Raw genomic sequence first — 22,551 nt, 5'->3', positions numbered from 1 at the left:
AGAGTAATCAACATTGTCTATGCATGGTATTTTAACAATTAACTCAGTCAATTGTTTGTTTTCACTTGTTAACTAAATTAATTTTAACGGTTTTTTCAGGCAAGCCTATACCACTATTTTCGTAATTAAATTATCTTTCTTCTGATACAAATTTCGGTTGGTTAACAGATTGGTTTAGAAATATCGTTTTATGTATTTAAAACAAGTGAAAACAAACAATTGAGTGAATTGTTGAATTACCATGTATAGACAGTGTTGATGACGCATTCGTTTGTTTTTTGACGTGACGTAAGTAAAGAAAAATATCCACTCTTAGATATTCACACATTCTCAACTGATATTTCCATATAATAATACATACTATAATATTTGCACCTAATTTGCACCCTCGTGGGTAAACAGTGATGTTTAAAAAAAATGTTTCAAACAAAAGTTGTTAATTAACTTACTAAAGGTTTACAAGATGGGTCTTACGGACCAAGGCCCAATTGACCAATGTTAGCTCATTTACGAACTAACTTTTTATGTCCTGAACACGCTATAAAAATTTCAGCTTGATATCTTGTTTCGTTTTTGAGTTATCGTGTACACAGACGGGCAGACAGACAACTGGAAATAGACTAATTAAGCACCTCTATCAAAAATTTGTTCGTAGCATCAATATTTTTAAGCGTTACAAACTTGAGACTAAATTTAATATACTATGATATATTTCATATATATATATATGGTATAAAAAGTTATATTGTGACGTATAATGTCTGACAACACTGATCAATGTTTATGTTGACATTTTACGATCGCAGTACGATCAGTTCACCTAATAAGTCCATTAAGTCTAGACAAAAAGCTCAAAAGAAATACTGGTCTTAAAAATATGTTTGATCGTTGGATTCCTAACGATGTCTAGAAAAATGTGCCAGAAGCTTTTTCCAGCATACAAAAATTGCAAAAGTTATAAATAATTAAAGATGAAAAAAAATATATTACGTTTTTCGTTAATATTTCCTAAAATATTAATATTTAGGAAATAAAAAAAAAGATTCTAAAAGAGGGAGAAATTTCCAATAAAAAACTCCCAGTTCCGGAAGTCTATCTCTATTACTTATAATCTTAATTTTACGCTGAAAATTTGCGTCATTTTTAGATTAGTATTGTAATATCGTCAAAAATAAGCATCTCACACTAAATAATTTTTATATGGTATTAAATATTAATTTGAAAAATATACGGTGTATTCAGAACTTTCTAAACAATTTATTATCGTTCTAAATTTATCTTTAAGTTAATTTTTCCACAAGTTAGACAATAGGGGATCGGACTAAACTGTTTTTATCACTTCAGGTGAAGAATTCCCACTGGACGTACAGAAAAGTGAAGTTGGTTTTTGAAAGTCTTTAAAACGTATAAAATTACTAATTAAACAAAGAGGAAGATCTCGATAGTTATAGAGATTACATATAAAACTTTGCTAAAAGGAGATGGGCAACCTTTGAACGCAATCTTTGATTGCTTATAACTTCTTTCATTGTTTCACTTTCAAACTGGGCCATGGTATCAAGTATAGTTCTACTTTTCCATGGGTAAAAAGGCCAATTCGACGTCAGGCTTATCCCCTATTATTCAGAAAATTTTCTGGAATTTTCGTTTTGATTGTAAACTTAAAAAAATGATTTCCTTTTTATCCCCTTTAATATCATTAATAAATTAATTAAAGTTATTAGAAAGTTTTGATATGTGTAGCTCGCACGTTGGAATTCTTAACTGTTTTACAGGCAGGCTTCTCTCCGATCCAAAATATATTTTAGATAAGATGTCTATTAACTTCTAGCTTTGATTTTTTGCTAGTTTTCTAGCTGTTTTGAAGCCCTTTTCAGACTTAACACTCATATAGCTAGTAATTCCATATCGTCATCAAAAAGTAAATTTTAATATCCTTTTCTTTTATACATGGTGCTAAAGCGTTAATTCCTCCCAGCTCTTGGCTGAAGCTGTTGATATAGAGGGAAAAGAGCAGTGAAGAAAGGTGGCAACTTTGCCTTAGACCCTGTTGGGTTTCAAATTCTTTTGTCACCTTAATCTCCTTCACCCGGACACAGCAAGAAGTATTGATGGATATCGACTTTAAGATATTAATGATGTTTTTAGGTAGTCCCATTTTATTCAACTTTTCCCGGAGTGACTGTGGATTTACCTTGCCAAAAGCTTTTTCGAAATCTACAAAATAACAATATAATTCTTCCTCTTTACAGCCAAGTTTTTATCAATTACCTTTTTAAGGATCAGAAAATTGTCATTCCCTTCGTAGGCTGGGCTAAAACCTGCCTGCAGATCGGTTTTATATTTTTATCTTATGCCCATTGTTATATTCGCGAGGCTAGAAGTTTCGTTATTTTGTTGTTCGGTTATTTTTAGGTTCCTAAAATAAACCTAATTTAGGTTCCTAAATTATTTTGTTGTTCCTAAAATGGTTTTGTAACATTTTCTCCCATATGCGCCCTTTATGTTTATTAAAGAAATTTTCTCAAGTATAATATTAATCTCAATTTGTAAGCAATTAGAAAATATTTATTAGGATTTAAAAAAACAATAATTAGCATATGTAAACGAATTTTATTTCTATAAAGTTAATACGGTATATGAATATATAATTAATTACATGATAATAATATATAATTAATAACATTTTTATTTTATTTTTAATTTAATTTATTTATAATCTTGTTGTTGTATTAGCAAACGATGCATTTTTTTATTTAATAATACTTACAGTTACTTACTTACTTTGTGTACAATTTGAAAGAGCTTTATTTGTTTTCATTCAGTTCAGACCTCACTTCATGAATTAAAAGCGGTCAAAATCATAAATATTTTGGGCAAGAATTTTACTATTTTTTAAATAATTTATATTAATTACAGATGACCTAAAATAAATGATTTATATTTGAATTGTTTTAAGATAACGGTATTATTTGGAGCCTGTGAAAATCATTTAATGTGCTCCAATTATCTCATGATGTTCCGATAAATTGTCTATTAATTTTTAAAAAATTTGTTACATATTTAAAGTTACTGCTTAGCTCGTAATGTCGGACAAATTGCAACAGAAATCGGTTTACTGGAAGTATTCAATGTAGTAAAAATAGTATAAAAAGTTTATTGTAACTAACGGCAAAATGCACCCTGAAAATAGCCCTGTATCAGTTTGTGCTTATTAAGCACATAAAGTAAGAAGCTAAGATATTATGACCTTCTCAAGAATAACAAATAAATTAATTTGAAATCTTTGTAGCTGCGGTCATTTGAGGATTTTGTTTTTTTAGGGCTTTCTATTTAAGTTCCTCATTTTTAATATTAAGTAAAAAAGTATTCAAATTATGTCGAGAAAAAATTAAAGATCCTTTGAAAAATTACTTCAAAGTTTCGAATGCAAAAACAAACACTTGCTATCAAACATGTCAAATTGTCATGTGTTTTTCATTTTATTACATATATTTCTGCTTACATTCTTCATCTCCTCTAAAAGTGTTTCTTTTAATTGAAGTCGGGTTTGAATATTTGTATACTGCATGCATTCCCCTATATAACATAATTGAAATTTTTCCCAGTTTTACGTAATCACTTCCGTAAAACTGTTTTCTCTGCAACCCTCACAAGAGAATAACAGGCAGGCTAACAATGTATGATTTACAAGTTTCAAGTAATTTTTTCAACGTCGTTTCTATTTCGAAGTTATCAGTTTAAAAGTAGAGCTATAATATAAAAACTTTTTTAATTCAATTCATTACTCGCTTGTATTCAATACTCGCTTGCATTGATACTGGAGCGACTCTTTCTGAACATTAAGTTAACATAGCATGATTATACCGTTAGACTGTAAAACAATTCAAGTACCTTCAGCAAATTTAAAAATTACGTATAATTTTTGGGAGCTATTATTTGTAAAAATTTGTTTTAAGACTAGAGAGACAAAGAAAAAAAATTAAAATATACATTTAATACATAAAAACAAATACAGTAAAAAAATATAAAATCATTAATTAAGACGCAAATATGGCGGCTGTGAAAAAATATTTTTGAAGATCATCTATAAAAAAAATTTTAAAAAATAAACATCACAGACAATATATTATAGCAAATACACCAAAGTGAAATTCGATTTCCCTTTTTCTTGTTCACAGGGATGTTTCTGAATTTCCCGAACTGTGACTTGGCAATGCCTCCAATACTGCAATACGTTGTTTCAACGTTTGTACCTGCAAATAATGAAAATTAAATTTTTTACTAAACTTTATATCCTAAGGTAGGTTAAAAAAGGGTGTAACAAGCTTTTTGATAGGAACTATGCCTACATTCTCTCGATATCGCCAAGTAACAAAAGCCCCCTCAGAACAAAGTCAATTACATAATTATATTTTATGAAACAACAATTTAATCGATTAGCAACCGTTGAAATCGGTTAATAAACGATTTATGATTTATGAGCCATTTTCTGAATGATACATAAAACAATTATTAATGATCATATGACAAGACGCCATTGTCTATATCGTGATTGTATAATTAATAATTTCAGTCGCTCAAACTTCAAATTACAAGAGTTAAGGTGACCAAATATGTATAAAAGTGTCAAACTAATTCATTTATTCAAAATTAAGTAATTATACTACTTTTTTCTCCTTGTTTATTGGAGTATTTATGATCACTTGTTAATCAGTTACTGATCATAGATTTGTTTTGAATGTGCCTATTATCGTTTTTATTTTATTTTAATTTTTCTAATCTTGGAAGAAAAATAACCTATTGATAGGTGTCTTATTTTCGTACGGAAATATTTAAAGAAGTAAGGCAGCAAAAGTTATAGATGTTGTAACGTACCTGGACGGAATGCCTCTCAACCATTGCTAACATTTGTTGTTCTAATTTCTTAAGACGTGCCTGATATTTCTTATGATTTCTATCAACAGTTTGCACCAATGTACTATTCGCTTGATTTAAATCGGCAACTAATTCTCGCCCCTCAAGTAATCGTGCCTCTGCGTTCTTTGTCACCTGTTCCAATGTATTAACTAATTCTTGTAAACGAACTTTTAATCTAGATTCTCTCGCTAATGCTTGTATTAGTTCTAATTCCACACCTTCAGCATGTTCTTTCTCGGAATATGATGAACGGTCTTTCTGTTGACTTGCCAACGATAGTAATGCTTCAGTATCTGCTAATTGCCCGCGTATATTATTCAGTGCTGATGTCTGCGCGCGTTGTTGTGTTTCAAGACAAGCTAATTTTAAATCACTCGCAATCTTTTCTTTTTCCAGATGATACACTTTTGCTGTTAACTCAGCTTTATCTTCGCGTAATGCCATAAGTTCTTGCATGAGGACAGCAGTTTCCAAGTCTAATTTACGCATGTCTTGTATTACGGTACCATGCCGACCTCCACCAGATATCGGAGATATTTCATTGTGTAACGATTCCAGAATTACTGCAGTTCCTTCGACATTACTACGATTTGCTTTTAAGCGTGATACGTGTGCGCGCAACCGCGTTTCATGATCTTCTGTCCATTGCTCTTGAGTGCTATATTTAATTTAATAAAAAATTAAAATATAATATTAGAAACACAAATTGACAGACACACTGTAGACTATTTAATTGACATATCTTCTTCAATATAGAATCCTCCTTCATATTTAGTTTTTTGCTAATTGAGTAATATTGGACATAAAGATATACATTTATCGCAATAATTTGCAGCAACTCATTAATTTGTGTAGACGTGGTCGTTATAGACAGACCAACAGCACTCCATCACTGAGCATAAAAAATTTGATCCGATATTCGAAAAAACTAATGTCCATAGAAACAGTGCTCCGCCCGCTTTTCAAGTGATGAATAAAAAGTATTTTGCCTGATATATTGAAAGTATCTTTTTCTTGGAATAAGAAAATGATAGGCTAATTGGATTGCCAAGGAACAATGTCCACACAAATTTATGTTAATTTCTTTAAATGATCGCGAGCTTCATAAAGTATCGTTAAAAAGTGTGCAGCGACCGTTTCTTCAAGAGTTCAAGAGTTAATAAACCAGTTGCTATACTAAGAATTATAATCGTTAGAAATAAAATTAACTTTAGATATTCTTCGCTATAATTTCACTATAAAATTCACTTTTAAATAGTAGAATAAGTTTGAACAGATATTCAGTTTATTCTTATTCGTACGATTTATAATATTGGATGGAGATAAAAGAATTATTGTGAAGGTGAGAGATTTCGATCTTACGTTTTATTTCTTCACTAATGTAATTTTATTTCCAACAAAACTAGGTATCTAACCATGTATTTAAAAAATAAATAAATAAAATAAAAACGAAAAATACCTGTTTGTATTAGCATAAATATTATGTTGCCACGGTGAGGCTAGCAACATTGTAGTATCATTTTCATCTAAGCGTGCAAGTAATTGTAACGCTACACTTTCCGCTGATTTTCTATTTTCAATACTTTCTGTAAAAAAATTATTAGAAACAAAAACCACAAAATAAAATTAAACTTTCCTCTGACTAACAACTAAAACAACCAGAAATTTGCTCTATACATGAGTTTTAGGTTTATCTCTTAAACCACGTACCTCACTTGAAGCTACCACCGTCATAATTTCAATGGGGAAGTATCCAATCAAAAAAGTTGGTAGGTTCGGATGGGGAGATACAATGGTGACATTCAATTTAATCTTGATCTTAAACTAAAATACTTCAAATTTTAATAACTTTAATAAAATAACTAACAGTGTTGAACACAATTTTTTGAAAAGTAAATAAGCTCGGTAGAAAGTGAATGCAATAAAATATCTGGCATTGAATTTCTACCGAATTTATTCGATTTTCTAAATATTATATATTTCGAAAAAATGTTGGTTATTTGCAACAGTAATTTTCTCATAAGAATTGTTTTAATTAGTTTAATGGAAAACGGTTAAACTAGTTAAATTAGTACCTGTTAGAACTATTTCATAAAGTGTATTTTATAAAGCATATTCCCAAATTTATCGAATATGTTTTATCGGGTTAAAATAGTGATCATAGCAAATTTCTCGTTGTCCACTAAGAAATAATAAAATAAATAATACCTTCATTAGATTCGTCCAATGATAATTCAGTTTCTAATAATGCTAAAAGTACATCGTAAGCCTCTATTGCTCTGTCACTTAGGCCTAATGCTACCCTTAAAGCTACTGCATTTGATTCATATTTACCACATAATAAAGTTAATCTAAAATAGAGAATAAATTTTGAACACATGCAAAATTAAAACTACAGATTTTTGAAAAAGTTTAGCACTTACTTATCACAATGTGCTTTATTTTCAGTTAAAGTTAATGATAGCACATTGTTTTGTGACTTTAAATTATCAATTTTTGTAGTTAAACGATGTATTTCTGTTTCAAATGCTTGTTCATCCGGTGGCCGTTGTTCAATTGCTAGTTGTTCTTGTAGCTCTGATTGGCTACGCAAGTCACTTACTAAATGTTCTGCGACTTGTGTTGAGCATAAACCTGTATTTGCTATTTCTGATCCAGTAATCGGTCGTTCTGTACGTCGTAACCGAACCTACATAAAATTTATAATAATAATTATTAAACTATATATTTTTAGTGTAGAAAAGAAACAAAGTAACCGGGAACAGAATGCACGGGAAAAACTGGATTATATAGATCTTAGTAGATGTACACTTGTTCGTCTCTGTAAATCTATAGTTCGTACAAAACCAAGTGGCACCGAGCAAGAGAGAGTGTATGATGTATATGTATGTGCACTTATATCTATACTCTCTCTTGTTCGGTGCCACTTGGTTTTGTACGAACTATACTTACATCACAATTGATGTACAGTAGTGCATCTATGTACATGAGAGCACATCAACGTAACATAAGTGTTGGTTTACATTTATATCAACAGATGTACTATACTACATCAACGTACACCAGTGTTGGTCTACATTTTGTCAACAGATGTACTGTAATACATCTTTTGATGTAAACGTGGACTAACACTTATGTGTGCAGATGAACGTTGATGTACTCTGATGTATATAGATCAACAACTGTAGATCAATTGTGATGTACAGTAGTTCATCCGAGTACATCTACTAAGATATAACTAGATATATTATGATCCCAGTTTTATAATTTTTTGATCAAAAGGAATCATTGGAGATATACTGATATATATTCCAATTTTTCCCGGATGGTAAGAAAGAAAATCATTACATTGATAATAAATAATCAAGTGAAGTACAAGTGAAAATAATGCAAAAAAATTACTTTTGGTTGCTACCAATCAAACTTTTTAATTGTAGTATGGGGCATCGATAAAAACATTGTTATTTTCTATATATCGTCTCTATTTTGTACCAAATGTTATTCATTATACAAGTATACGCCAATATTTTTCATATAAAATTAGAAATTAGCAAAGGAATCTGCTTTGGAACTTAAAATGTGTTATTAATTAAAAATTGAAGCTTTCGAAAACAAAATTGTTTTAGATCAAATGGATACATTAATTTAGTTTCAGATTTGTATGTAGCTCAAAATATGATCCGGAATTTAAATCTCCACGTTATTCATATTAATTGTTAGGATAATTAGTTTTATTTAATTTAACGATTCTTTAATCGCATATTTATATATTTCATTCAACGTATATCAACGATAAAGAATAAAACATTGAAACAAAATTGATAAATGGCATTTATATTTAAGACAGAAACAGTCTGCTAAATAAATGTTTGTCTGGTCTGATTTTCGGGTCTTTTTTAAATTGCTGCGTAATTTTAGATAAGATACAGTGCCCATACGACATTTATTAAGGAATTTTTTATACCAGACATAAACGTATGAAGTGCAAACAAACGTTATGAGCAGCGTCTAGATCGAAATTCCGAATGATTTTTTGGGCTCAATATTGATATACCAACCAGTTTTCATCAGATTTATTGAATGTTCAATATATTTTTCATTAAATAAGCAAGTGAAATGAAATAAAAATGCTTGTTTTCGATCGACAATACACACATTTTACATGTGATTGTGTTCTACGGGTTCTAAATGTGATTGTGCTCTACGGATTGTTATATTTCTGGCTATCTATGCAATGAGATAAGGAATTCAAGAACATGATTTGACTTGAACCGAGATATAGATAGATTAACGGTTTCTTTCTCATTAGACATTAGAGAATTATGTATACATACCCTTTCAGCCATTTTAGCAATTGGTTGTTGATTATTCATTCCAATTAAATTTTCTGCTTGTGTTGGCGTATTCGTAGCACATTGTGTTACTAATAATTCTGATTTTTCACTAATTGTTTTCTGTTTGAATGTTTCTAATCTTGGTTGATTTTTATTATTTATATAATTGTTATGATGTAATATTAATTGTTGATTTTGATTGGCCGAACCAGATGTGGAACATGACGTATGTATAGGCACAATACTCGACGACTTTATATAACAATTATTCATTGGCGTCAAAATTTGGCTTGTTTGTGGCGGTGATGAGGTCCAATTATTTTCTAAATTATTTTTATTTTCAATTAAAATATTATTTTTTAATTCTTTATCATCATTTTCAAATTCATCATCATTGATAATATCTTCTTCGTCATAACTTTCTGGATGATGTTTATTCGAAGCTTGTTGATCTAAGTTACTAATTTTTGGTGATGCCTGTCGACGTATATGATTTTTTTCTAAATTATTATCTGTATTGAATTCAATTTGTGAACGCAAGGATAAAATTTCAGCTTTTAAACTATCAACTTCCTTTTGTAATTGAATGGTATTTTGTTGATCAATGAGATTTTCTGTGTCGTCTAACAGCTGCGACCGTGTTATTAATTTTGGTTCAGGTAGTTCCAATGGACTTTCTGGCATTACTAATTTAGTATCTGTATCGGATAAATCATCCGCGTATGTTCGATCATTATCAGTTGGTTCTAATTCACTGACATCTAACGGACATGTTATTGAGCCTTCATGCGCACTGGTTCCGACATCTGAAAAAAAGAAGCAACTATTTAAACTGAAGAAAATACTTTAAAATTCTTAAATAGATAAGACGAATTTGTCTTTTTTGTAGAGAATTATGAGATAATTTTGAGATGGGCTAGTTGTTTCTCTTTGTTTCATACAGAATATCGTTCAAACGAACTATTATGATCTTTGTAATGAAGTTTCGTAGCTTTGTGGACATTAGTTTAATTATATTAACTGTCATAATATGTTAAAACAGTGGCCTTATATACAGAGAGATTATGAGTAACGTAATTACCTTCCATACATAATTTTTTTTGGAAAGGATTCTTGTGAACTTCGAGGAATGAGTTAAGCAAATTAAGTTATGTATTTCGCATATCTTTTAACATTGTCCATGTAAAATCTACTTCTGACAACAATAGGCAATTAATTTCACTATCAGAAAGAAGAATAAAAGGTATTAAAAATAATTAATTCATAAAGACATTTTTCTCTTTGTTAGAAATTCAGGGCAGATGACAAAACCTTTAAAAAAACATAATAATAATATACATAATGATACTGGGTATTTCAAAACACGCACTTTAAAATGGGAAAAATTAAGAAATCTTTGAAATCAGCACGTTTGAATATTTAATATGTAAATAAATTAGATACAGCCCAACATCTAAAACGCATCATTCCCGTAAAACAGGTCTGTTCGTTTAATTTTTTTTACTGACGTTTGCAGATCCAGAAGTTATTTAACCGATATTATTTTTCACATATAAACGGGATAGACTAAGATTCATATAAAAAACAAAAGCTGCCGTGCTAATTTATGGTATATCTTCTATTATAAATATTTCTTGTGTATAGATGTTAGTCACTTAACTTCTGTAAAAACGATGGACCGATTATGATGAAATTTTGTGTGCGTGTTCAAGTACATCCGATGAAGGTTTAGATTCATTCAATTCAGTCTACTACAAGGTTTTTACATCAAAAAAATTAAATTTCATTAAACGGTGGGAGCGCAAATAAATAATACATTTCATTACTATTACAACTAACAATGTACTATGTATTTTTAATAATATTGCGGTATTAATTATTATTATTCAGGTATTATAGAGTTATATGCGAGCGCAATGAGGGGTTCAAGTCAGGTCAAAGGGAGGCTGTCCAATAGATATGAGTAAAATTTGGGTTTAGCGGGATGGCGTGGAGTTTAGCGGTCCTGAGGAGATGAGCTTAACGGTATTAGTGGGTAGGTTAAGTATAGCAGAGGTATTAATAAATTAGAGTTACGTTTCCACAGGACAACGGAGCAAATCTTAGTTGAGAATCTTGAAACTTAAGAAGTCGTACATAATTAACTTAAGAAAAGAAATATTGATTAGTGAAATTTTCCCGCGTTTTATGATTGAACCCGTAAAGACTCTTTTGAGACACTTTGCAGTTTTAAGTTATTTTTTTAAAATCTTGGAAAAAATAATAAGTATATTTGTATTTTAAAATGGTATGGGTGATGTACGTTGTTAGTTAATCCACACAGCACAAATGGTAAACAATATACCCGCCTACACAACATAACAACTGGGGGGAAAAAAATTTATAAGTACTTACTTACTACCCTTAATAACAAACAGACCTACCCTTATACAACATAGTATAGTAGTAATTCATGTAATGAGTTGAATAAATGTATAAAAACATGTTGTTTATTTGTTGTTTTGCCTAACCCTTTTATAACGCGACTATAACGACTCAACTATATGCTCATTAAAACAATTGAGAAACTTTAAGGGATGATATTATTTATACCATCATTATTAGAGTAGTGAATTGGATTTTTTAAATGTACAACAAAAAATTTTTTACTTCTTTTTTGTAAATGAAACAATAATAAAAGTGCTTTTAACTGTCCAGTAACATTTTATTCTTGTAATAGCTTGTGAATTATAGTAAATAGAATTTATGTCGATTTAAGGGATGTAGAAAGGTTTTTTCAATAGATTTTGTGTTTAAAATAAAATAATAACGTCAGAACGTTAACTGCTCACTTAGACAGTCACAATCAGAACCGGTTGTAACGACAAACCGGTTACAGTGATGGAATTGAAAGGCCCTTACTGAGTACCTGAATACCTAAATAAACACATACATGAATGTATCGGCTATAACAATATTGGGTATAACGACCAATATTCATTGAATTTAAATCCGACTTATCTGCTACAACGACCCACGTATGAATATACGTACCTACTTGTATTGTATAATACTATTTTGAACCTTGCTAACTTTATTTTGTAACTCATATATCGATTACAGCGACCAATCATCATCACTTGGAAAAACGACCAACATGTGTAAATTTGCACATAATTTGTATGTAAACCTATATAATGGCTATCGGTTATAGTGACCCTTACTATTAGTCCCTTCAATATCGTTATAACTGATTGTAACTACATTACTACTTATTTTTGATTCTTCTTACTCCCGAAGTTTGGGGTTATTTTGCAAAACATTCGCATCCTTATTTGCGAATGCGAATGTTAAACAATATGCGAATATTCGGGAATGCGAATTCGAATATTCAGCACATCACTAATAGAAAATGTAATGCATGTCCTTGGGATCTTTGGTATCTGGATCTGACGTGATATACGTCTAGGATAGAAAGTCACTGAAATATTTCTATTATATTTTAAAGATCTATTAAGCAATATGGTACATAATGGAGAACAAGCAAATTAATAAAAATTTACAGGAAACCAATATTTGGGGATTCAACACTCCAGCTCCGTTCGTCAGATTATATAAAATAAAGAACTGTTGGTGTGGGACACACTAAGGCCATAGAGGCTATTGTGACACATGACGGGATGACGCTGCAAGATACCACTACTTTTGAATTGAAATATTTGGAATTATTCTAGACTAGAAGGAGCTTTTGTAAGATGGAAAATACCTAATTATTTTGTTAACGATGAAGGAAGGAAAATCTGTTTTTCTCACCTCTGTGCAGAAAGTGTCAACTTTCGTCCCGCTGTGTAAAGCTAAGTTGCCGCTTTCTGCCTCTATCGGAGAGAAAAATAGTATACAATAGTAACCACGGGAGCAAGTAATGAATGTCTCAGATTTTATGTTCATTATCGCCAGAGGTAAAGCCGAGTCGACGGTGATAGTTTTGCTCCCTAGATGTGTAATATACTATTAAGTATTGAAACATGGCGTATATTTGGAAAATGTCATAAAGTGTTTATGATAGAAATTTAAAGAAATTATGTATCCGACTTGGGAAAACACAAGTCCTTTCATTTTGTGGTCCTGGTTTACTAATAATAGATTTATTTAACATAATCTCTTTCATACGTTACTATTTTGTCCATTAACGAACTTGGGCTTTCTTCAAACCCCAAAAGTAGCATAAATATCAAATTTCCAAATCATCACAAAATTACAATAATAGCACATCAAAGAGGGAAAATTCGCTAAAAATTAGGAGTCTAATTGTAAAAGTGAAATTAGTTGATAGTGCATTAAACTTTCCTGACTCACTCACCTAATACCTAAAAATTAAATAGTAGAGTTAATTGTTGAAATACCATGTATAGACAGTGTTGATGCGCAATCGTTTGTTTTTTTGACGTCACGTAAATAACAAAAGATATTCATTCACTTTTAAATAGACACACACACAACTGATATTCCTATATTAATACATACTATAAAATTTGCACCTAATTAACGCCCTCGTGGGTAAACAGTGATGTTTACAAAAAAATGTTTCAAACAAAAGTTTTTTATTTTTTTATAAGAAACATTTTTTACATTTAAACTTTTGTTCTATCTCTAACGGTTTACAAGATGGGTCCTACGGACCCAAGACCCAATTGACCTATGATGCTCATTTACGAACTTGACCTCACTTTTTACGTCCTGAGTACGCTGTAAAAATTTCAGCTCGATATCTTTTTTCGTTTTTGAGTTATCGTGCCCACAGGCGGACGGACAACCGGAAATGGATTAATTAGGTGATTCTATGAACACCTATACCAAAATTTTTTTCGTAGCATCAATATTCTTAAGCGTTACAAACTTGGGACGAAACTTAATATACTATGTATATTTCATATATACATGGTATAATAACGTACATACTATATACATAGGCGGCTGCTTTATTTTATTTGAAATGTATGCATTATAGAAACTTTCCAAAGGCAAAATGATATTTTATGTAAAATTAATGGTGCCCAAAACCACATTTTCATTATTTCGACATAAACAGCAAATAACTTTGTATAACTAATAACTTATAAGAACTTGTGGTTGACCTAGTTAAATGATAAGTAAGCAAAAGCAAAAGGAAGTCAAGTGAAATATTTGTTTCTTTTTAAGGAGAAAACATATATATTTTATGTGAATATAACGGACGGTCGTATAGTTTTACTGAAGTCACTTGGGAATTGAGACATGAAAGCTATCACCACGTCAAAAAACGGAACCTTATTATTTTTCCACTACAAAAAAAAAAAAAAAAAAAAAAAAAAAAAATACAGAACGTAATTTTTCCATCGAATAGTTAGTTTGTGCCATCAAATTTTTTATTGGTGTATATTTTAACATGCTTTTATAAAAAAATTTAAATAAAAAAATACTTTTTAAGCGCAAACTTATATTGTACTAAAAATAGAAAGTAATTATAAGCGCTCAATAAAAAAAATATATATTTTTAAATAATACCTTGTTGTATAAAACGTATGTACAAAATATGATAGAAGCGATGGAAAAATCCGGTGTTGTTTACCATTAAAATGCATTGTCATTCGATTTACATACGTAAATTTTTTCATTTAATGCTATTAATTCTACAAACTCTGACTCTGGATATTCCGGCTTGAATAGAAGACCGCGAGTAAATGAATCAAAAAATAAATAACTCTAGTTTGTAACTATTTTTAAAATTTAAAATTACCCAGTAACTTTTGTAATTTTAAAAAGGGTAACAACGTACCTAGAAATTTTCCCTTACATTTTCTGATTGAATTTCTAGGATTTAAAATTAATAAAGTGAATTGGAGCAACTATTTCTAGGTGTTTCTTCCTAGAACAATGTATTCTATAGGTTATCTATTGAACTTGCGGATTAATTATTTATACAGAGAGAATATAATGAAAATAGACAAAAGAGACGATGATTTAAGTCAAGAGCTATGTACATGGTAAAATGGTAAAATCAAAGTGGTATTGCCTTTATTTGACATCGTTATTATATGAACCAACACAACTATTTAAAGACGATATCAATGTATATTTTAAATGTGAATGAAATACTATTGGGTGTCGCAAAATCGAAGGAAGGTATACCATTATAACTAAGATTTCACTTAATAATTCCAGCATCGCGATCACAATACTGTTTAAAAAAAATATGAGGTTTGCTAGGGTTTTCGAATAACTGTTACGACGCGTATGTAGAAATAATAAATATTTTTACCCTAGGATAAAAGTTACTGTATTTTTATTATGGTAGACCTGATAAATAATATATTTCAAAATTGTCTGCATAAAAATTCCAATCAATTACTCTTCCCAGCTTTTACACATGTTATCACTAACATAATTTAGGAGTTTAAAACTTGACATATAGTCAAGCGCTTCTCTCTTTTTTAAACAGGCTAAACAGGCAAAAAGGTGTGAGATCTGAGAATCCTTGGTCTTTGCTAAGATCTATTTGCACTTGACTTGATTTTTGAAATTCTTGCTTGAATTCTTTTTCCAGTATGTAAATCTATAGTTACTAACAGAATCTTAACTAATTTTATGGCCAAAGTGAACAATAAGCAGCCATAAACAATAGGCAACCGTTTTACTCTAGTCTAAGGCAATCACTTCGACCTTAAATTTTCTTATAATATGGATCAACGAATCAATAATTTAAAAAGATTGGCTCTGTGGTCTGCGTGAGAACTGCCGAGTGGTCTCAAAATAGAGCGCCATCCGGAAATGTTTTTTTTTTATCATGCAAGGATTTGGAAGGAACTATTCATTTTATTGAAGTTTTTATTTCAAGAAAATTCGAACTTGATAACATCTCGAAATATAATTTGAAGAATTGGATTTTCTTTTATATCAGAGTTTTGTTTTATTTAATTTTGAGTAGGAATGAAATGAAATTCTTAGAAGAAGGTTTGAATTTAAAAACAAAGCACTATCTTGTAAATTAAACATATTGTGTCTCTACACCTTACAGGTATCTGAAATGTTGTAGGTAGGTATAAGAAGATTGTAGTTTTGCATGCATTAGATGAGTTCTAGCCCTAGTGACCTTGCTTTCAAAATTTTCGAAACGTCCTGTATTTACATACGAACATAACAAGGCTGTTATACAAGTTGCATATATCAAGTGAGCTTATGATGTTCAAAACTCCAGTATGGATGCTGTCTACATGCACTATTACGAACAAAGAGAGACAAACATATATAAAACTCAAACGAACGATGATAATATTTTCTCTTATTATGAGCACACTGAACACAAATTAAACCTAGTAAACCAGACATCTCTATCTTTCTTCAACATATAATTAAATACCTGATTGTTCATCCTCTTCAGCAATGGCCATTGTACGTTGTTGATGTAATTTCCTTGTCAATTCTGCAATCACTGAATGTAATTCAGTGAGTTGTTCTTCATAACGTTGTGATTGTATTGCTAATTCTTGTTGAAGGCGTTCCTGAAACAAAGAGAACAAGATATGCTATCAATTAAAATATATGTTATTTAATATATATTATATATTATTTTGAAATTGTAAATTTTGATTGTCTTTTATTGAATTATATTTTATTATACATTTGATACATTCAAAATTGAAAATAATTACTGAAAGTGGTGCTTTGTCATATTCATTTATTTATGATTCAAAGCTTTGATTCATTACGTCAAATAATACACGTAGATTTTAGAGTTAGTGAAATTTCAATCAAATTCTTTGATTGTAATTTAAATGTTTAAATGTATTTTTTAGAGGATCGCCTCTAAAACATACATTTAAAAAATTTATTCAGTGTTAAGGACATTTTTTCTACGGCTGTAACAATGAGACACTCCATCTAAAATGATGTAGCACTAGTTTTTCCGGCCTATAAAATGTTGTAAAATCTCCAAAGACATTGAGAATAGACTGAGCAATAGCCGCACAAATCGACCACTCTGTAGAAACAGACAAAACGACTGTGCGGCCCATAGACATAGAAATACTACACTGTGCGATTCTTATATTTTCTGTGTTGAAAAGTTGTTCCAATTTTAGAAAGTGACGGCCTCCAATCTAAGGTAGAGCTGTCTATAATCTATCTACTATCTATAGTAGAGATAACTGCACCGTACCTTTTTTGTATCTCTTTCTAATATTGGAACATGAATTTCATCGAATGCGCACTCTATACATATAATCTCTTTAGTGCTAACAATACCTATCTCTTTTCTATAGGTCAGTAGAATAGGAAACAATCAGACCATTCTCTATGGTTTTGAAAATATCGCAAAACTCAAAAAAACTAAAACAAATATAACGCAATGGATGCCAGGCAATTGTTCGGACCAAAATGTTATACTATATTCCGAGATCGTTATTTAAATGTTATTTACAAATATAGTTACAAATAATTACTAACAAATTTTGAAAAAATTATGAAAATGTAAATTTCAGTTTTTATTTGTATCCTGTTATTAACACTGTCCAGACATCAAAATCATCAATAGTCTGAAAAATAATATTCCAGGCTAATTGAAAATTAATTATTAATTAATTTTTATACGTTTATGAATACATCTTTTCGATATTACGATATCTAAGGTAGTTTTCAATGTTTATTCCAACACTTCTTAAAAATAATTTTAGGTCTATTTTTAGTCAGGTCTAAATCAAATTTTGTAAATAATTTCTCATCTTTAAAAACAATTTCTCATTTGAATTTGTACCAATTCTGCTAAATTGATGATATGATTGAAATAACTATGCACACCTATCGTATATAAAACAGATAGGATCTATAGTAAAATATTATCATATTATTTCCTATCCGATACGAAACGCATTATTAAAATCGAATGTAGAGGGGTTGTGGAAATATGTTGTATGTTTAAATTAAATCATATATTGACATTGGAACGCATCACGTTCGTTTATGTACATTGAGATGGTTTTTCTATGAATATATTATTAATCCTCAACAAGTTTGATAATAATAATTATCACTCGAATTGAAAATGAATCCTACGTATTAACATTTGTATACCGGATGTTACGTCAAAAATTTGTGGGCGGCATGCTCAGAGTAGGTTACAAACAAATAAGTAAACTAACAGGGGATGAGTACAAAATTTTTTATGAAGTGATCTTGCGATTAACTTGCGAAGGAGAGTGACAGAAGAACTTGTATTAAATTTCTAACCATATACAAGATTCGAAAAATGTAATTTAAAAAGGTTGTGGGTGTTTAACAATCAAAATGATCTTTATTTTACGAAACCAGAAATAAAATTAGGTGTTTGACTTCACACTTATGGGTATTGTTAAACCAAAAACTAACGTTTTTTGTACTTGCAAGATAGAAAAGTGATTGAGTACTTTGGATGCAAGTTTTAATACACTTTATTTCATTTGGACCTGAGGTAAGCCAGGAGTTTAAATTTACTTTGCAGGTTTATCTCTTAGAATCGTTTTCAGATATAGCCCGAAAATGGGTTGGACCCTGATCAATTTACAAGTTGGGATTTCGCAAACTACTACACTTTTTTTGCCATGGAATCTGGTTGTCGTTTATACAAACGATAAAGACTACAAAACTGAACCAAAATTGGTAAATGATTTATATATTTTAGAGTGAGAGAGACTATCAAAGAAAAGCTTTTATGAATAAAAAATATTGGTATAGGCAAATACTTTTTGGAAGAAACCCAACAGTAGATATGATTTGCATTTAGATTAGGCTTCCAACCCATTTTCAGCCTCCAGGCTGACTGCTCTATTCCACAAACTGAATCTTTGCCCAGACTATGTTGCTTGAATTTATGGTATAATTATATTAAACATCCTCTATATAAAATAAAATTAATTATATTTAATATTAAAATAAACTTTATATCAAATTTAATATCAGAGTCATATTTTAGTTTAAACATTATAAGCTTTAAATAGTAATAGATCTTGGTTGGTTTGGTTTGGCTTGGTTTAACTTGTCTATATGACAAGGGCGGTACGAAACGAGGAGACGTAAAGCGGATGGTTTATATATAATAATTTTAATGACCATTAAAAAGTTTTCATTTAATAAACACACAGAGGATTTTATTTTCATCATAAAGTATTAAAAAAGTTTTTTTTAGAAAATCATGAAAATATTACAAATGTTTTATATAACTCTAAATATTTTGTTTTGGTTTGAGGTTGTATATACCACAATATATATTTTATTATTGAATTAGAGTTGGTGTGAAAATGACAACCAGCTTATGGTATTTTAGCTGGTTAAGTGGGAACTATGGCCTTTAATACCAATAATAACAATCCATCAAACCTTTGAATAGCAAATTAATTTATCCAAGATGAATTTATGTTTAATTTAATTTAAAAAAGAATCATTTTAAAAGTATGAATTTTTTGCAGGCATGACGGAGATATTGAAGACATCAATTTTACTTGAAAGAAATTAAATTTTTTTTATTTATTTAAGTTAAAGTACATTTTTTCCTGCAATTTTGCATATTAAAAAAATATAAATTTCCCTAATATTAGTCGATTTTTAAAATTAATGAAGATTGGTAAAAAAATAACTTCCTCGTAACAAAAACAAAATTTAGTACGAAAATCATATATTTTTCGATTTTTTTCTCGTTGCTTAATTTGGTGGCGAACTGCGTTCCGAAACTCTAGTATATTTCTTCAAAATGTCCTAGAGTTCTCATTTATTATCTTTGATAATATTTATAAGAAAATCATAGTTAATGAATGGTCTTGTGATTTTTCTCATTTCTAATCTTTGATAATATTTATAAGAAAATCATAGTTAATGGATGGTCTTGTGATTTTGAGACATTACGCTTATTATTTTTCTAAATCAATTTTTACCTAAGGTGTAATTTTAATTCATACATCAAGAAAATATCTATTTGTCTGCTTAAAAATTCCGTGAACCAAGAATATATTAAGAGCATATTTCCTTTTAACTTGTGCTTATTCTTTACAGTAATATAGTTAAAGAATATTACCGCAAGTTTCCAAAAGCTACACAAGAAATAGCTTAATCGGATACGCTTAAAAATTATAGTATTACTTTTGAAAAATTTTGCTTGAATTTCATGCAATTTTTATTGAAATTTGAACGTTTCTATACCAATCGAATTTGTTACAGCTTTTAATTAGCTACTCTAATATAGTAATAGATATATCTACCCTAAAATAATTTTACGATAATCATTTTTTTATCTTTTGTTACAACGGTATTTCTGGTTTATCAGTTTAACACTCCTAAGTAAATATTTTCAAATAAAATTAATAGTAATATTAATAAAAGAAATAATTAAAAACAACACAGTACTCCCGATTCAAAAACTTTACCCATTATGATACGTTTAAAAATATTTGATCATTAATCTGAACTAATCGTTCAAGGGAATGACAACGTTTGTAGGAATGCAAAATTGGAATACAGAAGTAGTAAGAAATATAAAATATTATGAACATTAACAAAAATATATTAAGTAGATATAATTAATATTTGTTATTATATTTGATTTATTATAGAAAATGTAATGCCCTGCACAAAAAGTATGGCGCATAAGAAATTTATTTCCCGAACATATGGAATACATATGGAATTTATATAAGAGTGAGTAAATGGAATAAATATATGGTTTGTTAAAATTCACTTCTTTTACGTTACGTGCAATGTTGTCCAGCGATGGAAAAATACTCGTATAAGCAAAATCATTTTGTTTTATTCAAAACATTGAATTAATTTCCAAACAATCAGTCATTTCTATTTTCCCAAACAATGTTTAGAGAACAATCTGCGTGCTCGTCTGTCTGTGTATTAAGTTAATTTATATACAGGGTATACCATTTACTTGAGATTGAGCTTTCGTACTTTCTTTTGAACAGTACAATCAAAAGTATTAGGCAAACATTATAGAGCTAATAAAGTTATTCTGATTCGGTAATTTTTGGTGGACCTAGACTTATGAGATCCTTTAAAAGTCCACTTTTGCTCGTTTCTGATAATAGAACTTTTGTTCGATTCAATTTTCAAAAACGAATGTATTAAGCAGATTTTCAGCAAATCTAAACCAAAGTTGACTTGTTATATATTTTATTAATCTCAAATCGACTTCTTCGTAAAAAAATTTACCTAATTACCTAAAATTACCTTAAAAATAACTTCAGCGAGTCGAAAAATTAAGGACGCCAGCTTATTAACTATTTTTAAACACATCACAAAATGCGCTGAATATGATAGTGACAAAAAAAAATTTGTATTGCTATCTTGAATATCTGGAAAGTCGCATCAAAGATGAAACATACGGCAAATGAAAGATAACAAAAGAGTGGACCTTGCCAGAAAAACCGGAGATGTCGGCTACTTTGCGTTTTACCGTATCAATAGTTTATTAAAAAATTTTTTTTTACATCTTTCATGAAGATAAAGTTAAGATTTTAATTTATACAAAATTAAACCAGTTCGTCGTTTAATTTTTTGGCTCAAATTTTCTTTTTGTCCGGTGCACCGGTTTCCTTAAAAAATCGAAAAACCTCAAAACAATAAAATTGCCAGTAAAAATCATAATTTTTAACAATGAAGATCACAGTTTACAAATTTTTTTTGTAAACTTGTATTTAGCGCATTTTTTATACAAAAATAATCAATGAAGTGACCTCTTCAATTTTCTGACTTTTCTGAAGTAAGAAAATTATATATAAATAACTTTGCTTCAGATTTCTGCCGAATATAACAGGTTTTATAAAAAATGTTACGAACAAAAGTTGTTAGCTTTGTTAAAAAAATAGCTTTCCAATTTAAAACGTGCTTAACAATAATGAACAAAGTTTGACCCTAACAAATGTTTGACTTGCTAAGCCTATATCAACCTCACAGTACTTTGTTTTGGTTCTAAATTTTTTGTTTAAAACGTTTTTTATCAAGTTAATCTCAGTCTTCAGTTTTGTGAGACACCCTATATATGTATTTATATACTATTTCACATTGGTCGTAAATGTATTTCTGAATTTGATGATGAATTATTAATTAATAAAATTGTTTGTTAACTAAAATAAACATGATTTCGCTTTTATCTACTATAAAATTTTGATGAATAACAAAAAGTTTGTTCACTCAATGGAAATGGTTTTATTTTTTTATAAATATATTTTTTATTAAAAGCATAATCAAGTATTTTATTTATTGATTTTAAATCACAAAGCACGGTGTAAAAATTAGTAAAACTTTGAAATTG

The 22,551-nt window shown here is 29.5% G+C and overlaps 1 protein-coding gene across 3 annotated transcripts in view; it reads right to left on the bottom strand.

Annotated features, from left to right (window-relative positions):
* Nucleotides 1-4,061: 4,061 nt before the first annotated feature.
* The window catches only part of LOC123305066 (colorectal mutant cancer protein), a 90,385-nt gene continuing 71,895 nt past the window's right edge, over nt 4,062-22,551 (bottom strand). For all 3 annotated transcript variants that reach the window (XM_044886671.1, XM_044886672.1, XM_044886673.1), the window contains 7 exons: nt 16,630-16,771; nt 9,255-10,060; nt 7,344-7,609; nt 7,129-7,271; nt 6,380-6,506; nt 4,879-5,578; nt 4,062-4,256 (listed from right to left, as the gene is read on the bottom strand). In XM_044886671.1, the coding sequence (XP_044742606.1) occupies nt 4,176-4,256; nt 4,879-5,578; nt 6,380-6,506; nt 7,129-7,271; nt 7,344-7,609; nt 9,255-10,060; nt 16,630-16,771 (2,265 nt within the window). In that variant the 3' untranslated portion in view covers nt 4,062-4,175. The remainder of the gene's footprint in view (nt 4,257-4,878; nt 5,579-6,379; nt 6,507-7,128; nt 7,272-7,343; nt 7,610-9,254; nt 10,061-16,629; nt 16,772-22,551) is intronic.

The sequence above is a fragment of the Chrysoperla carnea genome, chromosome 1 (assembly GCF_905475395.1).
Source record: "Chrysoperla carnea chromosome 1, inChrCarn1.1, whole genome shotgun sequence".
NCBI classification, from domain to species: domain Eukaryota; kingdom Metazoa; phylum Arthropoda; class Insecta; order Neuroptera; family Chrysopidae; genus Chrysoperla; species Chrysoperla carnea.
This window is presented reverse-complemented; position numbering and strand designations above follow the sequence as displayed.